The sequence below is a fragment of the Oncorhynchus mykiss genome, unplaced genomic scaffold (assembly GCF_013265735.2).
Source record: "Oncorhynchus mykiss isolate Arlee unplaced genomic scaffold, USDA_OmykA_1.1 un_scaffold_130, whole genome shotgun sequence".
Lineage (NCBI taxonomy): Eukaryota > Metazoa > Chordata > Actinopteri > Salmoniformes > Salmonidae > Oncorhynchus > Oncorhynchus mykiss.
In genome coordinates this window covers 254443-278140 of record NW_023493663.1, presented here as the reverse complement: position 1 = coordinate 278140, position 23698 = coordinate 254443, and the positions used below count along the sequence as shown (strand labels likewise).

Here is a 23698-nt window from a genome sequence, read left to right as displayed (position 1 = left end):
TTGTTTCAGTGTTACCTGTGTTGTTTCGCTGTTACCTGTGTTGTTTCACCAGTGTGTTACCTGTGTTGTTTCATCAGTGTTACCTGTGTTGTTTCATTAGTGTGTTACCTGTGTTGTTTCATCAGTGTGTTGCCTGTGTTGTTTCAGTGTTACCTGTGTTGTTTCAGTGTTACCTGTGTTGTTTCAGTGCTACCTGTGTTGTTTCAGTGTTACCTGTGTTGTTTCATCAGTGTGTTGCCTGTGTTGTTTCAGTGTTACCTGTGTTGTTTCAGTGTTACCCGTGTTGTTTCAGTGTTACCTGTGTCGTTTCATTAGTGTGTTAACTGTGTTGTTTCAGTGTTACCTGTGTTGTTTCAGTGTTACCTGTGTTGTTTCAGTGTTACCTGTGTTGTTTCATCAGTGTGTTACCTGTGTTGTTTCAGTGTTACCTGTGTTGTTTCGGTGTTACTTGTGTTGTTTCAGTGTTACCTGTGTTGTTTCATCAGTGTGTTTGTTACCTGTGTTGTTTCATTAGTGTGTTACCTGTGTTGTTGCAGTGTTACCTGTGTTGTTTCAGTGTTACCTGTGTTGTTTCAGTGTTACCTGTGTTGTTTCAGTGTTACCTGTGTTGTTTCAGTGTTACCTGTGTTGTTTCGGTGTTACTTGTGTTGTTTCAGTGTTACCTGTGTTGTTTCATCAGTGTGTTTGTTACCTGTGTTGTTTCATTAGTGTGTTACCTGTGTTGTTTCAGTGTTACCTGTGTTGTTTCAGTGTTACCTGTGTTGTTTCAGTGTTACCTGTGTTGTTTCAGTGTTACCTGTGTTGTTTCGGTGTTACTTGTGTTGTTTCAGTGTTACCTGTGTTGTTTCATCAGTGTGTTACCTGTGTTGTTTCAGTGTTACCTGTGTTGTTTCATCAGGGTGTTACCGGTGTTGTTTCACCAGTGTGTTACCTGTGTTGTTTCATCAGGGTACACTCTCCCCCCTCCTGTGGGTCCAGGTTATAGAGGTACAGATATCCATCAGCTGCTGCTACCAGGAGACGAGGAATCTTTTGGATCCTACACACACACACACACACAAACTTGAATCAGACTCATCTGACTGTGTGTGCGCTTCCCAGCGTGTGAGTGTTAGAGCTTGGCGATATCTGCAAAAAGTTAGCACGATAAATTGACCCATTTAGCTGAATAACGACTAATACATTAATATAACACTATTATTAATACAACACTATTATTAATACAACACTATTATTAATACAACACTATTATTAATACAACACTATTATTATTACAACACTATTATTAATACAACACTATTATTAATACAACACTATTATTATAACACTATTATTAATACAACACTATTATTATTACAACACTATTATTAATACAACACTATATAACACTATTATTAATACAACACTATATAACACTATTATTAATACAACACTATATAACACTATTATTAATACTACACTATATAACACTATTATTAATACAACACTATTATTAATACTACACTATTATTAATACAACACTATTATTAATACAACACTATTATTAATACAACACTATTATTAATACAACACTATTATTAATACAACACTATTATTAATACAACACAATTATTATTACAACACTATTATTAATACAACACTATATAACAACACTATTATTAATACAACACTATTATTAATCCAACACTATTATTATTACAACACTATTATTAATACAACACTATTATTAATACAACACTATTATTATTACAACACTATTATTAATACAACACTATATAACAACACTATATAACAACACTATTATTAATCCAACACTATTATTAATACAACACTATTATTAATACAACACTATTATTAATCCAACACTATTATTAATACAACACTATATAACAACACTATATAACAACACTATTATTAATCCAACACTATTATTAATACAACACTATTATTAATACAACACTATTATTAATACAACACTATTATTAATACAACACTATTATTAATACAACACAATTATTATTACAACACTATTATTAATACAACACTATATAACAACACTATTATTAATACAACACTATTATTAATCCAACACTATTATTATTACAACACTATTATTAATACAACACTATATAACAACACTATATAACAACACTATTATTAATCCAACACTATTATAAATACAACACTATTATTAATACAACACTATTATTAATACAACACAATTATTATTACAACACTATTATTAATACAACACTATATAACAACACTATTATTAATACAACACTATTATTAATACAACACTATTATTATTACAACACTATTATTAATACAACACTATTATTATTACAACACTATATAACAACACTATTATTAATACAACACTATATAACAACACTATATAACAACACTATTATTAATCCAACACTATATAACAATACTATATAACAACACTATTATTAATCCAACACTATATAACAATACTATATAACAACACTATTATTAATACTACACTATTATTATTACAACACTATTATTAATACAACACTATTATTAATACAACACTATTATTAATACTACACTATTATTAATACAACACTATTATTAATCCAACACTATTATTAATCCAACACTATATAACACTATTATTAATACAACACTATTATTAATACAACACTATATAACACTATTATTAATACAACACTATATAACACTATTATTAATCCAACACTATATAACACTATTATTAATACAACACTATATAACACTATTATTAATACAACACTATATAACACTATTATTAATCCAACACTATATAACACTATTATTAATACAACACTATATAACACTATTATTAATCCAACACTATTATTAATCCAACACTATATAACACTATTATTAATACAACACTATTATTAATCCAACACTATATAACACTATTATTAATACAACACTATTATTAATCCAACACTATATAACACTATTATTAATACAACACTATTATTAATCCAACACTATATAACACTATTATTAATACAACACTATTATTAATCCAACACTATTATTAATCCAACACTATTATTAATCCAACACTATTATTAATCCAACACTATATAACACTATTATTAATACTACACTATTATTAATACAACACTATTATTAATACAACACTATTATTAATACAACACTATTATTAATACTACACTATTATTAATACAACACTATTATTAATCCAACACTATATAACACTATTATTAATACTACACTATTATTAATACAACACTATTATTAATACAACACTATTATTAATACAACACTATTATTAATACAACACTATTATTAATACAACACTATTATTAATACTACACTATTATTAATACAACACTATTATTAATCCAACACTATATAACACTATTATTAATACTACACTATTATTAATACTACACTATTATTAATACAACACTATTATTAATACAACACTATTATTAATACTACACTATTATTAATACTACACTATTATTAATACAACACTATTATTAATACTACACTATTATTAATACTACACTATTATTAATACAACACTATTATTAATACAACACTATTATTAATACTACACTATTATTAATACAACACTATTATTATTACAACACTATTATTAATACAACACTATTATTATTACAACACTATTATTAATACAACACTATTATTAATACAACACTATTATTAATACAACACTATTATTAATACAACACTATTATTAATACAACACTATATAACACTATTATTATTACAACACTATTATTAATACAACACTATATAACAACACTATATAACAACACTATTATTAATCCAACACTATATAACAACACTATATAACAACACTATTATTAATACAACACTATTATTAATACAACACTATTATTAATACAACACTATTATTAATACAACACTATTATTATAACACTATTATTAATACAACACTATTATTAATACAACACTATTATTAATACAACACTATTATTAATACAACACTATTATTAATACAACACTATTATTAATACAACACTATATAACACTATTATTATTAAAACACTATTATTAATCCAACACTATATAACAACACTATTATTAATACAACACTATATAACAACACTATATAACAACACTATTATTAATACAACACTATATAACAACACTATTATTAATCCAACACTATATAACAACACTATATAACAACACTATTATTAATACAACACTATATAACAACACTATATAACAACACTATTATTAATCCAACACTATATAACAACACTATATAATAACACTATTATTAATACAACACTATATAACAACACTATTATTAATACAACACTATATAACAACACTATTATTAATCCAACACTATTATTAATACAACACTATATAACAACACTATTATTATTACAACACTATTATTAATACAACACTATTATTAATCCAACACTATATAACAACACTATATAACAACACTATTATTAATACAACACTATATAATAACACTATATAACAACACTATTATTAATACAACACTATTATTAATACTACACTATTATTAATACAACACTATTATTATTACAACACTATATAACAACACTATTATTAATACAACACTATTATTAATACAACACTATATAACAACACTATTATTAATACAACACTATATAACAACACTATTATTAATACAACACTATTATTATTACAACACTATATAACAACACTATTATTAATACAACACTATTATTAATACAACACTATATAACAACACTATTATTAATACAACACTATATAACAACACTATTATTAATACAACACTATTATTATTACAACACTATTATTATTACAACACTATTATTAATACAACACTATATAACAACACTATATAACAACACTATTATTAATCCAACACTATTATTAATACTACACTATTATTAATACAACACTATTATTATTACAACACTATATAACAACACTATTATTAATACAACACTATTATTAATACAACACTATATAACAACACTATTATTAATACAACACTATATAACAACACTATTATTAATACAACACTATTATTATTACAACACTATTATTAATACAACACTATTATTAATACAACACTATATAACAACACTATTATTAATACAACACTATTATTATTACAACACTATTATTAATACAACACTATTATTAATACAACACTATTATTAATACAACACTATTATTAATACAACACTATTATTAATACAACACTATATAACAACACTATTATTATTACAACACTATTATTAATACAACACTATTATTAATACAACACTATTATTAATACAACACTATTATTATTACAACACTATTATTAATACAACACTATTATTAATACAACACTATTATTATTACAACACTATTATTAATACAACACTATTATTAATACAACACTATTATTAATACAACACTATTATTAATACAACACTATTATTAATACAACACTATATAACAACACTATTATTATTACAACACTATTATTAATACAACACTATTATTAATACAACACTATTATTAATACAACACTATTATTATTACAACACTATTATTAATACAACACTATTATTAATACAACACTATTATTAATACAACACTATTATTAATACAACACTATTATTATTACAACACTATTATTAATACAACACTATTATTAATACAACACTATTATTAATACAACACTATATAACAACACTATTATTATTACAACACTATTATTAATACAACACTATTATTATTACAACACTATTATTATTACAACACTATTATTAATACAACACTATTATTATTACAACACTATTATTAATCCAACACTATTATTAATACAACACTATATAACAACACTATTATTATTACAACACTATTATTAATACAACACTATTATTATTACAACACTATTATTATTACAACACTATTATTAATACAACACTATTATTAATACAACACTATTATTAATCCAACACTATATAACAACACTATATAACAACACTATTATTAATACAACACTATATAACAACACTATATAACAACACTATTATTAATACAACACTATATAACAACACTATATAACAACACTATTATTAATACAACACTATTATTAATACAACACTATTATTAATACAACACTATTATTAATCCAACACTATATAACAACACTATATAACAACACTATTATTAATACAACACTATATAACAACACTATATAACAACACTATTATTAATCCAACACTATATAACAACACTATATAACAACACTATTATTAATCCAACACTATATAACAACACTATTATTAATCCAACACTATTATTAATCCAACACTATTATTATTACAACACTATTATTAATACAACACTATTATTAATACAACACTATTATTATTAAAAGACTATTATTAATCCAACACTATATAACAACACTATTATTAATACAACACTATTATTAATACAACACTATTATTAATACTACACTATTATTAATACTACACTATTATTAATACAACACTATTATTAATACAACACTATTATTAATACAACACTATTATTATTAAAAGACTATTATTAATCCAACACTATATAACAACACTATTATTAATCCAACACTATTATTATTACAACACTATTATTAATACAACACTATTATTAATCCAACACTATTATTATTACAACACTATTAATAATACAACACTATATAACACTATTATTAATACTACACTATTATTAATACAACACTATTATTAATACAACACTATATAACACTATTATTAATACTACACTATTATTAATACAACACTATATAACACTATTATTAATACTACACTATTATTAATCCAACACTATTATTAATACTACACTATTATTATTACAACACTATTAATAATACAACACTATATAACACTATTATTAATACTACACTATTATTAATACAACACTATTATTAATACAACACTATATAACACTATTATTAATACTACACTATTATTAATACAACACTATATAACACTATTATTAATACTACACTATTATTAATCCAACACTATTATTAATACAACACTATATAACACTATTATTAATACAACACTATTATTAATACAACACTATATAACACTATTATTAATACTACACTATTATTAATCCAACACTATTATTATTACAACACTATTAATAATACAACACTATATAACAACACTATTATTAATACAACACTATATAACAACACTATTATTATTACAACACTATTATTAATACAACACTATATAACAACACTATATAACAACACTATTATTAATCCAACACTATATAACAACACTATTATTATTACAACACTATTATTAATACAACACTATTATTAATACAACACTATTATTATTAAAAGACTATTATTAATCCAACACTATATAACAACACTATTATTAATCCAACACTATTATTATTACAACACTATTATTAATACAACACTATTATTAATACAACACTATATAACAACACTATTATTATTACTACACTATTATTAATCCAACACTATTATTATTACAACACTATTAATAATACAACACTATATAACACTATTATTAATACTACACTATTATTAATACAACACTATTATTAATACAACACTATATAACACTATTATTAATACTACACTATTATTAATACAACACTATATAACACTATTATTAATACTACACTATTATTAATCCAACACTATTATTAATACAACACTATATAACACTATTATTAATACAACACTATTATTAATCCAACACTATATAACAACACTATTATTAATACTACACTATTATTAATACAACACTATATAACACTATTATTAATACTACACTATTATTAATACAACACTATTATTAATACAACACTATTATTAATCCAACACTATTATTATTACAACACTATTAATAATACAACACTATATAACAACACTATTATTAATACTACACTATTATTAATCCAACACTATTATTATTACAACACTATTAATAATACAACACTATATAACACTATTATTAATACTACACTATTATTAATACAACACTATATAACACTATTATTAATACTACACTATTATTAATCCAACACTATTATTAATACAACACTATATAACACTATTATTAATACAACACTATTATTAATACAACACTATATAACACTATTATTAATACTACACTATTATTAATACAACACTATTATTATTACAACACTATTATTAATACAACACTATTATTAATACAACACTATTATTATTACAACACTATTATTAATACAACACTATATAACAACACTATTATTAATACAACACTATTATTATTACAACACTATTATTAATACAACACTATTATTATAACACTATTATTAATACAACACTATTATTATTACAACACTATTATTATAACACTATTATTATTACAACACTATATTACAAAACTATTATTAATAATGGGAGGGCTCTAGGCCGACTACTCCGTTAATGGGAGGGCTCTAGGCCGACTTCTCCGTTAATGGGAGGGCTCTAGGCCGACTTCTCCGTTAATGGGAGGGCTCTAGGCCGACTTCTCCGTTAATGGGAGGGCTCTAGGCCGACTTCTCCGTTAATGGGAGGGCTCTAGGCCGACTTCTCCGTTAAGGGGAGGGCTCTAGGCCGACTTCTCCATTAACGGGAGGGCTCTAGGCCGACTTCTCCGTTAACGGGAGGGCTCTAGGCCGACTTGTCCGTTAACGGGAGGGCTCTAGGCCGACTTCTCTGTTAACGGGAGGGCTCTAGGCCGACTTCTCCGTTAACGGGAGGGCTCTAGGCCGACTCCTCCGTTATCGGGAGGGCTCGAGGCCGACTTCTCCGTTAAAGGGAGGGCTCTAGGCCGACTTGTCTGTTTTAACGTGGAAGGGGTCTAGGCTGACTTGTCCGTTTTAACGTGGAAGGGCTCTAGGCTGACTTGTACGTTTTAACGTGGTAGGGCTCTAGGCCGACTTGTCCGTTTTAACGTGGTAGGGCTCTAGGCCGACTTGTCCGTTTTAACGTGGAAGGGCTCTAGGCCGACTTGTCCGTTTTAACGTGGGAGGGCTCTAGGCCGAATTGTCCATTTTAACGGGGAGGACTCTAGGCCGACTTGTCCGTTTTAACGTGGGAGGGCTCTAGGCCGAATTGTCCATTTTAACGGGGAGGACTCTAGGCCGACTTGTCCGTTTTAACGTGGGAGGGCTCTAGGCCGAATTGTCCATTTTAACGGGGAGGGCTCTAGGCCGACTTGTCCGTTTTAACGTGGGAGGGCTCTAGGCCGACTTGTCCGTTTTAACGTGGAAGGGCTCTAGGCCGACTTGTCCGTTTTAACGTGGAAGGGCTCTAGGCCGACTTCTCCGTTAACAGGAGGGCTCTAGGCTGACTTCTCTGTTAACGGGAGGGCTCTAGGCTGAATTTTCCATTTTAACGGGGAGGGCTCTAGGCCGACTTCTCCGTTAACAGGAGGGCTCTAGGCTGACTTCTCCGTTAACGGGAGGGCTCTAGGCCGACTTCTCCGTTAATGGGAGGGCTCGAGGCCGACTTCTCCGTTAATGGGAGGGCTCTAGGCCGACTTCTCCGTTAACGGGAGGGCTCTAGGCCGACTTCTCCGTTAATGGGAGGGCTCTAGGCCGACTTCTCCGTTAATGGGAGGGCTCGAGGCCGACTTCTCCGTTAACGGAAGGGCTCTAGGCCGACTTCTCCGTTAATGGGAGGGCTCTAGGCCGACTTCTCCGTTATCGGGAGGGCTCGAGGCCGACTTCTCCGTTAAAGGGAGGGCTCTAGGCCGACTTGTCTGTTTTAACGTGGAAGGGCTCTAGGCCGACTTGTCCGTTTTAACGTGGGAGGGCTCTAGGCCGAATTGTCCATTTTAACGGGGAGGGCTCTAGGCAGACTTCTCCGTTTAACGGGGAGGGATCGAGGCCGACCTGTCCGTTTTAACGTGGGAGGGCTCGAGGCCGACTTGTCCGTTTTAACGCGGGAGGGCTCGAGGCCGAACTGTCCGTTTAATGGAGAGGGCTCTAGGCCGACTTGTCCGTTTTAACATGGGAGGGCTCGAGGCCGACTTGTCCGTTTTAACGGGGAGGGCTCTAGGCCGACTTCTCCAATAAAGGAAGGGCTCGAGGCCGACTTCTCCGTTAACGGGAGGGCTCTAGGCCGACTTCTCCATTAACGGGAGGGCTCTAGGCCCACTTCTCCATTAACGGGAGGGCTCTAGGCCGACTTGTCCGTTAACGGGAGGGCTCTAGGCCGACTTCTCCATTAACGGGAGGGCTCTAGGCCCACTTCTCCATTAACGGGAGGGCTCTAGGCCGACTTCTCCATTAACGGGAGGGCTCTAGGCCCACTTCTCCATTAACGGGAGGGCTCTAGGCCGACTTGTCCGTTTTAACGTGGGAGGGCTCGAGGCCGACTTGTCCGTTTTAACGAGGAGGGCTCTAGGCCGACTTCTCCGTTAAAGGGAGGGCTCTAGGCCAACTTGTCCGTTTTAACGTGGAAGGGCTCTAGGCCGACTTGTCCGTTTTAACGTGGGAGGGCTCTAGGCCGACTTGTCCGTTTTAACGTGGAAGGGCTCTAGGCTGACTTGTACGTTTTAACGTGGTAGGGCTCTAGGCCGACTTTTCCATTTTAACGGGGAGGGCTCTAGGCCGACTTCTCCGTTAACAGGAGGGCTCTAGGCCGACTTCTCTGTTAACGGGAGGGCTCTAGGCCGACTTCTCCGTTAACGGGAGGGCTCTAGGCCGACTTCTCCGTTAACGGGAGGGCTCTAGGCCGACTTCTCCGTTGATGGGAGGGCTCGAGGCCGACTTCTCCGTTATCGGGAGGGCTCGAGGCCGACTTCTCCGTTAACGGGAGGGCTCTAGGCCGACTTCTCCGTTAATGGGAGGGCTCTAGGCCGACTTCTCCGTTAAAGGGAGGGCTCTAGGCCGACTTGTCCGTTTTAACGTGGAAGGGCTCTAGGCTGACTTGTCCGTTTTAACGTGGGAGGGCTCTAGGCCGACTTGTCCATTTTAACGGGGAGGAATCTAGGCCGACTTCTCCGTTAACGGGAGGGCTCTAGGCCGACTTCTCCGTTAACGGGAGGGCTCTAGGCCGACTTGTCCGTTTTAACGTGGGAGGGCTCTAGGCCGACTTGTCCGTTTTAACGTGGAAGGGCTCTAGGCTGACTTGTACGTTTTAACGTGGTAGGGCTCTAGGCCGACTTTTCCATTTTAACGGGGAGGGCTCTAGGCCGACTTCTCCGTTAACGGGAGGGCTCTAGGCCGACTTCTCTGTTAACGGGAGGGCTCTAGGCCGACTTCTCCGTTAACGGGAGGGCTCTAGGCCGACTTCTCCGTTGATGGGAGGGCTCGAGGCCGACTTCTCCGTTATCGGGAGGGCTCGAGGCCGACTTCTCCGTTAACGGGAGGGCTCTAGGCCGACTTCTCCGTTAATGGGAGGGCTCTAGGCCGACTTCTCCGTTAAAGGGAGGGCTCTAGGCCGACTTGTCCGTTTTAACGTGGAAGGGCTCTAGGCTGACTTGTCCGTTTTAACGTGGGAGGGCTCTAGGCCGACTTGTCCATTTTAACGGGGAGGAATCTAGGCCGACTTCTCCGTTAACGGGAGGGCTCTAGGCCGACTTCTCCGTTAACGGGAGGGCTCTAGGCCGACTTCTCCGTTAACGGGAGGGCTCGAGGCCGACTACTCCGTTAGTGGGAGGGCTCTAGCCCGACTTGTCCGTTTTAACGGGGAGGGCTCGAGTCCGACCTGTCCGTTTTAACGTGGGAGGGTTCGAGGCCAACCTGTCCGTTTTAACGTGGGAGGGCTCTAGGCAGACTTGTCCGTTTAACGGGGAGGGATCGAGGCCGACCTGTCCGTTTTAACGTGGGAGGGCTCGAGGCCGACTTGTCCGTTTTAACGCGGGAGGGCTCGAGGCCGACCTGTCCGTTTAATGGAGAGGGCTCTAGGCCGACTTCTCCGTTAACGGGAGGGCTCTAGGCCGACTTCTCCGTTAACGGGAGGGCTCTAGGCCGACTTCTCCGTTAATGGGAGGGCTCTAGGCCGACTTCTCCGTTAATGGGAGGGCTCGAGGCCGACTTCTCCGTTAACGGGAGGGCTCTAGGCCGACTTCTCCGTTAATGGGAGGGCTCGAGGCCGACTTCTCCGTTAACGGGAGGGCTCGAGGCCGACTTCTCCGTTAACGGGAGGGCTCTAGGCCGACTTCTCCGTTAATGGGAGGGCTCGAGGCCGACTTCTCCGTTAAAGGGAGGGCTCGAGGCCGACTTCTCTGTTAATGGGAGGGCTCTAGGCCGACTTCTCCGTTATCGGGAGGGCTCGAGGCCGACTTGTCTGTTTTAACGTGGAAGGGGTCTAGGCTGACTTGTCCGTTTTAACGTGGAAGGGCTCTAGGCTGACTTGTACGTTTTAACGTGGTAGGGCTCTAGGCCGACTTGTCCGTTTTAACGTGGGAGGGCTCTAGGCCGACTTGTCCGTTTTAACGTGGAAGGGCTCTAGGCCGACTTGTCCGTTTTAAAGTGGGAGGGCTCTAGGCCGACTGGTCCGTTTTAACGTGGGAGGGCTCTAGGCCGATTTGTCCGTTTTAACGTGGAAGGGCTCTAGGCCGACTTTTCCATTTTAACGGGGAGGGCTCTAGGCCGACTTCTCCGTTAACAGGAGGTCTCTAGGCTGACTTCTCTGTTAACGGGAGGGCTCTAGGCCGACTTCTCCGTTAACGGGAGGGCTCGAGGCCGACTTGTCCGTTTAACGGGGAGGGATCGAGGCCGACCTGTCCGTTTTAACGTGGGAGGGTTCGAGGCCGACTTGTCCGTTTTAACGCGGGAGGGCTCGAGGCCGACCTTTCCGTTTAATGGAGAGGGCTCTAGGCCGACTTCTCCGTTAACGGGAGGGCTCTAGGCCGACTTCTCCGTTAACGGGAGGGCTCTAGGCCGACTTCTCCGTTAATGGGAGGGCTCTAGGCCGACTTCTCCGTTAATGGGAGGGCTCGAGGCCGACTTCTCCGTTAACGGGAGGGCTCTAGGCCGACTTCTCCGTTAATGGGAGGGATCTAGGCCGACTTCTCCGTTAATGGGAGGGCTCGAGGCAGACTTCTCCGTTAACGGTAGGGCTCTAGGCCGACTTCTCCGTTAATGGGAGGGCTCTAGGCCGACTTATCCGTTAATGTGAGGGCTCGAGGCCGACTTCTCCGTTAACGGGAGGGCTCTAGGCCGACTTCTCCGTTAATGGGAGGGCTCTAGGCCGACTTCTCCGTTATCGGGAGGGCTCGAGGCCGACTTCTCCGTTAAAGGGAGGGCTCTAGGCCGACTTGTCTGTTTTAACGTGGAAGGGCTCTAGGCCGACTTGTCCGTTTTAACGTGGGAGGGCTCTAGGCCGAAATGTCCATTTTAACGGGGAGGACTCTAGGCCGACTTCTCCGTTAACGGGAGGGCTCTAGGCCGACTTCTCCGTTAACGGGAGGGCTCGAGGCCGAACACTCCGTTAGTGGGAGGGCTCTAGACCGACTTGTCCGTTTTAACGTGGGAGGGCTCGAGGCCGACCTGTCCGTTTTAACGTGGGAGGGCTCTAGGCAGACTTCTCCGTTTAACGGGGAGGGATCGAAGCCGACCTGTCCGTTTTAACGTGGGAGGGCTCGAGGCCGACTTGTCCATTTTAACGCGGGAGGGCTCGAGGCCGACCTGTCCATTTAATGGAGAGGGCTCTAGGCCGACTTGTCCATTTTAACGTGGGAGGGCTCGAGGCCGACTTGTCCGTTTTAACGGTGAGGGCTCTAGGCCGACTTCTCCGTTAAAGGGAGGGGACTAGGCCGACTTGTCCGTTTTAACGTGGGAGGGCTCTAGGCCGACTTGTCCGTTTTAACGTGGAAGGGCTCTAGGCTGACTTGTACGTTTTAATGTGGTAGGGCTCTAGGCCGACTTGTCCGTTTTAACGTGGGAGGGCTCTAGGCCGACTTGTCCGTTTTAACGTGGAAGGGCTCTAGGCCGACTTGTCCGTTTTAACGTGGGAGGGCTCTAGGCCGACTTGTCCGTTTTAACGTTGTAGGGCTCTAGGCCGACTTGTCCGTTTTAACGTGGTAGGGCTCTAGGCCGACTTTTCCATTTTAACGGGGAGGGCTCTAGGCCGACTTCTCCGTTAACAGGAGGGCTCTAGGCTGACTTCTCCGTTAACGGGAGGGCTCTAGGCCGACTTCTCCGTTAACGGGAGGGCTCTAGGCCGACTTCTCCGTTAATGGGAGGGCTCTAGGCCGACTTCTCCGTTAATGGGAGGGCTCGAGGCCGACTTCTCCGTTAACGGGAGGGCTCTAGGCCGACTTCTCCGTTAATGGGAGGGCTCTAGGCCGACTTCTCCGTTATCGGGAGGGCTCGAGGCCGACTTCTCCGTTAAAGGGAGGGCTCTAGGCCGACTTGTCTGTTTTAACGTGGAAGGGCTCTAGGCCGACTTGTCCGTTTTAACGTGGGAGGGCTCTAGGCCGAATTGTCCATTTCAAAGGGGAGGACTCTAGGCCGACTTGTCCGTTAACGGGAGGGCTCGAGGCCGACTACTCCGTTAGTGGGAGGGCTCTAGCCCGACTTGTCCGTTTTAACGTGGGAGGGCTCGAGGCCGACCTGTCCGTTTTAACGTGGGAGGGCTCTAGGCAGACTTCTCCGTTTAACGGGGAGGGATCGAGGCCGACCTGTCCGTTTTAACGTGGGAGGGCTCGAGGCCGACTTGTCCGTTTTAACGCGGGAGGGCTCGAGGCCGAACTGTCCGTTTAATGGAGAGGGCTCTAGGCCGACTTGTCCGTTTTAACGTGGGAGGGCTCGAGGCCGACTTGTCCGTTTTAACGGTGAGGGCTCTAGGCCGACTTCTCCGTTTTAACGTGGGAGGCCTCGAGGCCGACCTGTCCGTTTTAACGTGGGAGGGCTCTAGGCAGACTTCTCCGTTTAACGGGGAGGGATCGAGGCCGACCTGTCCGTTTTAACGTGGGAGGGCTCGAGGCCGACTTGTCCGTTTTAACGCGGGAGGGCTCGAGGTCGAACTGTCCGTTTAATGGAGAGGGCTCTAGGCCGACTTGTCCGTTTTAACGTGGTAGGGCTCTAGGCCGACTTCTCCGTTAAAGGGAGGGGACTAGGCCGACTTGTCCGTTTTAACGTGGGAGGGCTCTAGGCCGACTTGTCCGTTTTAACGTGGAAGGGCTCTAGGCTGACTTGTACGTTTTAATGTGGTAGGGCTCTAGGCCGACTTGTCCGTTTTAAAGTGGGAGGGCTCTTGGCCGACTTGTCCGTTTTAACGTGGAAGGGCTCTAGGCCGACTTGTCCGTTTTAACGTGGGAGGGCTCTAGGCCGACTTGTCCGTTTTAACGTGGGAGGGCTCTAGGCCGACTTGTCCGTTTTAACGTGGAAGGGCTCTAGGCCGAATTTTCCATTTTAACGGGGAGGGCTCTAGGCCGACTTCTCCGTTAACAGGAGGGCTCTAGGCTGACTTCTCTGTTAACGGGAGGGCTCTAGGCCGACTTCTCCGTTAACGGGAGGGCTCTAGGCCGACTTCTCCGTTAACGGGAGGGCTCTAGGCCGACTTCTCCGTTAATGGGAGGGCTCTAGGCCGACTTCTCCGTTAATGGGAGGGCTCGAGGCCGACTTCTCCGTTAACGGGAGGGCTCTAGGCCGACTTCTCCGTTAATGGGAGGGCTCTAGGCCAACTTCTCCGTTATCGGGAGGGCTCGAGGCCGACTTCTCCGTTAAAGGGAGGGCTCTAGGCCGACTTGTCTGTTTTAACGTGGAAGGGCTCTAGGCCGACTTGTCCGTTTTAACGTGGGAGGGCTCTAGGCCGAATTGTCCATTTTAACGGGGAGGACTCTAGGCCGACTTCTCCGTTAACGGGAGGGCTCTAGGCCGACTTCTCCGTTAACGGGAGGGCTCGAGGCCGACTACTCCGTTAGTGGGAGGGCTCTAGCCCGACTTGTCCGTTTTAACGTGGGAGGGCTCGAGGCCGACCTGTCCGTTTTAATGTGGGAGGGCTCTAGGCAGACTTCTCCGTTTAACGGGGAGGGATCGAGGCCGACCTGTCCGTTTTAACGTGGGAGGGCTCGAGGCCGACTTGTCCGTTTTAACGCGGGAGGGCTCGAGGCCGAACTGTCCATTTAATGGAGAGGGCTCTAGGCCGACTTGTCCGTTTTAACGTGGGAGGGCTCGAGGCCGACTTGTCCGTTTTAACGGGGAGGACTCTAGGCCGACTTCTCCAATAAAGGAAGGGCTCGAGGCCGACTTCTCCGTTAACGGGAGGGCTCTAGGCCGACTTCTCCATTAACGGGAGGGCTCTAGGCCGACTTGTCCGTTTTAACGTGGGAGGGCTCGAGGCCGACTTGTCCGTTTTAACGAGGAGGGCTCTAGGCCGACTTCTCCGTTAAAGGGAGGGCTCTAGGCCGACTTGTCCGTTTTAACGTGGAAGGGCTCTAGGCCGACTTGTCCGTTTTAACGTGGGAGGGCTCTAGGCCGACTTGTCCGTTTTAACGTGGAAGGGCTCTAGGCTGACTTGTACGTTTTAACGTGGTAGGGCTCTAGGCCGACTTTTCCATTTTAACGGGGAGGGCTCTAGGCCGACTTCTCCGTTAACAGGAGGGCTCTAGGCCGACTTCTCTGTTAACGGGAGGGCTCTAGGCCGACTTTTCCGTTAACGGGAGAGCTCTAGGCCGACTTCTCCGTTGATGGGAGGGCTCGAGGCCGACTTCTCCGTTAACGGGAGGGCTCTAGGCCGACTTGTCCGTTAATGGGAGGGCTCGAGGCCGACTTCTCCGTTAATGGGAGGGCTCGAGGCCGACTTCTCCGTTAACGGGAGGGCTCTAGGCCGACTTGTCCGTTAATGGGAGGGCTCTAGGCCGACTTCTCCGTTAATGGGAGGGCTCGAGGCCGACTTCTCCGTTAACGGGAGGGCTCTAGGCCGACTTGTCCGTTAATGGGAGGGCTCTAGGCCGACTTCTCCGTTAATGGGAGGGCTCTAGGCCGACTTCTCCGTTAATGGGAGGGCTCTAGGCCGACTTCTCCGTTAAAGGGAGGGCTCTAGGCCGACTTGTCCGTTTTAACGTGGAAGGGCTCTAGGCCGACTTGTCCGTTTTAACGTGGAAGGGCTCTAGGCTGACTTGTCCGTTTTAACGTGGGAGGGCTCTAGGCCGACTTGTCCATTTTAACGGGGAGGACTCTAGGCCGACTTCTCCGTTAACGGGAGGGCTCTAGGCCGACTTCTCCGTTAACGGGAGGGCTCTAGGCCGACTTGTCCGTTTTAACGTGGGAGGGCTCGAGGCCGACCTGTCCGTTTTAACGTGGGAGGGCTCGAGGCCGACCTGTCCGTTTTAACGTGGGAGGGCTCTAGGCAGACTTGTCCGTTTAACGGGGAGGGATCGAGGCCGACCTGTCCGTTTTAACATGGGAGGGCTCGAGGCCGACTTGTCCGTTTTAACGCGGGAGGGCTCGAGGCCGACCTGTCCGTTCAATGGAGAGGGCTCTAGGCCGACTTGTCCGTTTTAACGTGGGAGGGCTCGAGGCCGACTTGTCCGTTTTAACGGGGAGGGCTCTAGGCCGACTTCTCCATTAAAGGAAGGGCTCGAGGCCGACTTCTCCGTTAACGGGAGGGCTCTAGGCCGACTTCTCCATTAAAGGAAGGGCTCGAGGCCGACTTCTCTGTTAACGGGAGGGCTCTAGGCCGACTTCTCCGTTAACGGGAGGGCTCTAGGCCGACTTCTCCGTTAAAGGGAGGGCCCTAGGCCGACTTGTCCGTTTTAACGGGGAGGGCTCGAGTCCGACCTGTCCGTTTAATGGAGAGGGCTCGAGGCCGACCTGTCCGTTTTAACGTGGGAGGGCTCTAGGCAGACTTGTCCGTTTAACGGGGAGGGATCGAGGCCGACCTGTCCGTTTTAACGTGGGAGGGCTCGAGGCCGACTTGTCCGTTTTAACGCGGGAGGGCTCGAGGCCGACCTGTCCGTTTAATGGAGAGGGCTCTAGGCCGACCTGTCCGTTTTAACGTGGGAGGGCTCTAGGCAGACTTGTCCGTTTAACGGGGAGGGATCGAGGCCGACCTGTCCGTTTTAACGTGGGAGGGCTCGAGGCCGACTTGTCCGTTTTAACGTGGGAGGGCTCGAGGCCGACTTGTCCGTTTTAACGGGGAGTGCTCTAGGCCGACTTCTCCATTAAAGGAAGGGCTCGAGGCCGACTTCTCCATTAACGGGAGGGCTCTAGGCCGACTTCTCCGTTAATGGGAGGGCTCTAGGCCGACTTCTCCGTTAACGGGAGGGCTCTAGGCCAACTTCTCTGTTAAAGGGAGGGCTCTATGCCGACTTGTCCGTTTTAACGGGGAGGGCTCTAGGCCGACTTCTCCGTTAATGGGAGGGCTCGAGGCTGACAATTTCCATTTTAACGGGGAGGGATCGAGGCCGACCTGTCCGTTTTAACGTGGGAGGGCTCTAGGCCGACTTGTCCGTTTTAACGCGGGAGGGCTCGAGGCCGACCTGTCTGTTTAATGGAGAGGGCTCTAGGCCGACTTGTCCGTTTTAACGTGGGAGGGCTCGAAGCCGACTTGTCCATTTTAACGGGGAGGGCTCTAGGCCGATTTCTCCATTAAAGGAAGGGCTCGAGGCCGACATGTCCGTTTTAACGTGGGAGGGCTCTAGGCCGACTTCTCTGTTAACGGGAGGGCTCTAGGCCGACTTCTCCGTTAAAGGGAGGGGACTAGGCCGACTTGTCCGTGTTAACGTGGAAGGGCTCTAGGCCGACTTGTCCGTTTTAACATGGGAGGGCTCTAGGCCGACTTCTCCGTTAATGGGAGGGCTCGAGGCCGACAATTTCCATTTTAACGTGGAGGGATCGAGGCCGACCTGTCCGTTTTAACGTGGGAGGGCTCTAGGCCGACTTGTCCGTTTTAACGCGGGAGGGCTTGAGGCCGACCTGTCCGTTTAATGGAGAGGGCTCGAGGCCGACCTATCCGTTTTAACGTGGGAGGGCTCTAGGCAGACTTGTCCGTTTAACGGGGAGGGATCGAGGCCGACCTGTCCGTTTTAACGTGGGAGGGCTCGAGGCCGACTTGTCCGTTTTAACGCGGGAGGGCTCGAGGCCGACCTGTCCGTTTAATGGAGAGGGCTCTAGGCCGACCTGTCCGTTTTAACGTGGGAGGGCTCTAGGCAGACTTGTCCGTTTAACGGGGAGGGATCGAGGCCGACCTGTCCGTTTTAACGTGGGAGGGCTCGAGGCCGACTTCTCCATTAAAGTAAGGGCTCGAGGCCGACTTGTCCGTTTTAACGTGGGAGGGCTCTAGGCCGACTTGTCCGTTAATGGGAGGGCTCTAGGCCGACTTCTCCGTTAACAGGAGGGCTCGAGGCTGACTTGTCCGTTAATGGGAGGGCTCTAGGCCGACTTCTCCGTTAACAGGAGGGCTCGAGGCCGACTTGTCCGTTAACGGGAGGGCTCTAGGCCGACTTGTCCGTTAATGGGAGGGCTCTAGGCCGACTTCTCCGTTAACAGGAGGGCTCGAGGCCGACTTCTCCGTTAACGGGAGGGCTCTAGGCCGACTTCTCCGTTAACGGGAGGGCTCGAGGCCGACTTCTCCGTTAACGGGAGGGCTCGAGGCCGACTTCTCCGTTAACGGGAGGGCTCGAGGCCGACTTCTCCGTTAACGGGAGGGCTCTAGGCCGACTTCTCCGTTAACGGGAGGGCTCTAGGCCGACTTCTCCGTTAATGGGAGGGCTCGAGGCCGACTTCTCCGTTAATGGGAGGGCTCGAGGCCGACTTCTCCGTTAACGGGAGGGCTCTAGGCCGACTTCTCCGTTAACGGGAGGGCTCTAGGCCGACTTCTCCGTTAACGGGAGGGCTCGAGGCCGACTTCTCCGTTAACGGGAGGGCTCTAGGCCGACTTCTCCGTTAACGGGAGGGCTCTAGGCCGACTTCTCCGTTAACGGGAGGGCTCGAGGCCGACTTCTCCGTTAACGGGAGGGCTCGAGGCCGACTTCTCCGTTAATGGGAGGGCTCGAGGCCGACTTCTCCGTTAACGGGAGGGCTCTAGGCCGACTTGTCCGTTAATGGGAGGGCTCTAGGCCGACTTCTCCGTTAACGGGAGGGCTCGAGGCCGACTTCTCCGTTAACGGGAGGGCTCTAGGCCGACTTCTCCGTTAACGGGAGGGCTCTAGGCCGACTTCTCCGTTAACGGGAGGGCTCTAGGCCGACTTCTCCGTTAATGGGAGGGCTCTAGGCCGACTTCTCCGTTAATGGGAGGGCTCGAGGCCGACTTCTCCGTTAACGGGAGGGCTCTAGGCCGACTTCTCCGTTAATGGGAGGGCTCTAGGCCGACTTCTCCGTTAACGGGAGGGCTCGAGGCCGACTTCTCCGTTAACGGGAGGGCTCTAGGCCGACTTCTCCGTTAATGGGAGGGCTCTAGGCCGACTTCTCCGTTAATGGGAGGGCTCTAGGCCGACTTCTCTGTTAAAGGGAGGGCTCGAGGCCGACTTCTCCGTTAATGGGAGGGCTCGAGGCCGACTTCTCCGTTAATGGGAGGGCTCGAGGCCGACTTCTCCGTTAATGGGAGGGCTCTAGGCCGACTTCTCCGTTAATGGGAGGGCTCTAGGCTGACTTCTCCGTTAATGGGAGGGCTCTAGGCCGACTTTTTCCCAGGGAAGACGTTTTAACATGTTCAGGGAATGAATGATGGATAGTTTAATGTGCAACATGATAAAATAGGATCCAGAATGATCAGATTTATTTAGTCTCTTTAGAGATTAATTTGCCTGGCTGTTTTTTTGTGAATACTGGCCTAGGCTATATAATTCACCACCTGAGGAAGTGGGAACTCAAAACACATCAGCTAGATTGCTAACTCAAAATGTGATCGTTGCTCGAACAGTAAATTGTATGTTCTCCAAAAACGTTGCTTGGTAGACATAGAGCCACTCCGTTTTCTCAGGCGCATCTCAATTACCCTACTCTGTTTGTAATGAGGAGAGGAAGTGAGGGCAGGCAGTGAGGAGAGGAAGTGAGGGCAGGCTGTGAGAAGAGGAAGTGAGGGCAGACAGTGAAACAGGGACGATACTTTCATTGCAGGAAGCAGATTAATGCACGTTACTATTGACGACCAAACAATATGGAAGAATGTTATGTTGGCTAATCCCCCAAATGACCAACGTCAGATAAACTGGGGGAGAGCAGGGCGATGTTGGGAATATGGTCCCAGCTCTAGAGTCTGGTAGAAAACGTTCTAGTGGGTGTGTGGGGGGAATATGGTCCCAGCTCTAGAGTCTGGTAGAGAACGTTCTAGTGGGTGGGGGGAATATGGTCCCAGCTCTAGAGTCTGGTAGAAAACGTTCTAGTGGGTGTGTGGGGGGAATATGGTCCCAGCTCTAGAGTCTGGTAGAGAACGTTCTAGTGGGTGTGTGGGGGGGAATATGGTCCCAGCTCTAGAGTCTGGTAGAGAACGTTCTAGTGTGTGGGGGGAATATGGTCCCAGCTCTAGAGTCTGGTAGAGAACGTTCTAGTGGGTGGGGGGAATATGGTCCCAGCTCTAGAGTCTGGTAGAGAACGTTCTAGTGGGTGGGGGGAATATGGTCCCAGCTCTAGAGTCTGGTAGAGAACGTTCTAGTGGGTGTGGGGAATATGGTCCCAGCTCTAGAGTCTGGTAGAGAACGTTCTAGTGGGTGGGGGGAATATGGTCCCAGCTCTAGAGTGTGGTAGAGAACGTTCTAGTGGGTGGGTGGGGGGAATATGGTCCCAGCTCTAGAGTCTGGTAGAGAACGTTCTAGTGGGTGTTCTTACAGGGCCAGAGCACAGATGTTCTTGTGTCCAGAGAAGGGCAGTCGTACGGTGGCGAAGGCTCGTCCCTGAGTGAACATCTCTGTCACCTGACGCACACAGAGGAGACATGGTCAGACAACACACACACACACACACACACACACACCACACACTCTCTCAAAAGGAAGTCCCACTCACCTGAGAGGGCAGGTAGGTGGTGGACGCCATCAGGACCTTCCCAAAGTATCCACCCCATGTCGTCGGCTCCTCTGTTGGCCTACACACACACCATGTTAATATACAGGACAACATATCCTCTGTTGGCCTACACACACACCATGTTAATATACAGGACAACATCTCCTCTGTTGGCCTACACACACCATGTTAATATACAGGACAACATCTCCTCTGTTGGCCTACACACACCATGTTAATATACAGGACAACATCTCCTCTGTTGGCCCACACACACACCATGTTAATATACAGGACAACATCTCCTCTGTTGGCCCACACACACACCATGTTAATATACAGGACAACATCTCCTCTGCTGGCCTACACACACACACCATGTTAATATACAGGACAACATCTCCTCTGTTGGCCTACACACACACCATGTTAATATACAGGACAACATCTCCTCTGTTGGCCCACACACACACCATGTTAATATACAGGACAACATCTCCTCTGTTGGCCTACACACACACCATGTTAATATACAGGACAACATCTCCTCTGTTGGCCCACACACACACCATGTTAATATACAGGACAACATCTCCTATGTTGGCCTACACACACACCATGTTAATATACAGGACAACATCTCCTCTGTTGGCCCACACACACCATGTTAATATACAGGACAACATCTCCTCTGTTGGCCCACACACACCATGTTAATATACAGGACAACATCTCCTCTGTTGGCCTACACACACACCATGTTAATATACAGGACAACATCTCCTCTGTTGGCCTACACACACACCATGTTAATATACAGGACAACATCTCCTCTGTTGGCCTACACACACACCATGTTAATATACAGGACAACATCTCCTCTGTTGGCCCACACACACACCATGTTAATATACAGGACAACATCTAGAATCAGACTAATGCAGCCAGGTGAGGGGGGGGGGGGTACTTACTTCTCTTTCTGCGTCTCCAGTTTGAAGATGTGGACCGTCTCCGTGTTACTGGATGCTGATAGGTAGAGGCCTTCCATACTGAAGGCCAGGGAACAGATAGATACACACCTAACACACACACACATACACACACACACACACACACACACTTCAGTTCAGACTGAACTCAGCTGTAGCTCATTTAATATTGTCCACTATTAAAACACATTTTACTATATAGAGTGGAATTAAGGAGAAGAAGGAGGGAGATGAAGAAGGAGGGAGATGAAGAAGGAGGGAGATGAAGAAGGAGGGAGATGAAGAAGGAGGGAGAAGAAGAAGCAGGGAGACGAAGAAGAAGGAGGGAGACGAAGGAGGGAGATGAAGAAGGAGGGAGACGAAGGAGGGAGATGAAGAAGAAGGAGGGAGAAGAATAAGGAGGGAGAAGAAGAAGGAGGGAGACGAAGGAGGGAGATGAAGAAGAAGGAGGGAGTTGAAGGAGGGAGAAGAAGAAGGAGGGAGAAGAAGAAGGAGGGAGATGAAGAAGAAGGAGGGAGATGAAGAAGGAGGGAGAAGAAGGAGGAGGGAGAAGAAGAAGGAGGGAGATGAAGAAGAAGGAGGGAGACGAAGGAGGGAGATGAAGAAGAAGGAGGGAGAAGAATAAGAAGAAGGAGGGTGATGAAGGAGGAGGGAGAAGAAGAAGAAGGAGGGAGATGAAGGAGGAGGGAGATGAAGGAGGA

General features: G+C 43.9%; 1 protein-coding gene across 3 annotated transcripts in view; it reads right to left on the bottom strand.

The window, feature by feature from the left end:
• Positions 1-23698, bottom strand: part of LOC110513171 (WD repeat domain phosphoinositide-interacting protein 2) — a 41249-nt gene that overhangs the window by 7413 nt on the left and 10138 nt on the right. For all 3 annotated transcript variants that reach the window (XM_036972272.1, XM_036972273.1, XM_036972274.1), the window contains 4 exons: positions 22980-23087; positions 22009-22087; positions 21832-21917; positions 932-1039 (listed from right to left, as the gene is read on the bottom strand). In XM_036972272.1, the coding sequence (XP_036828167.1) occupies positions 932-1039; positions 21832-21917; positions 22009-22087; positions 22980-23087 (381 nt within the window). The remainder of the gene's footprint in view (positions 1-931; positions 1040-21831; positions 21918-22008; positions 22088-22979; positions 23088-23698) is intronic.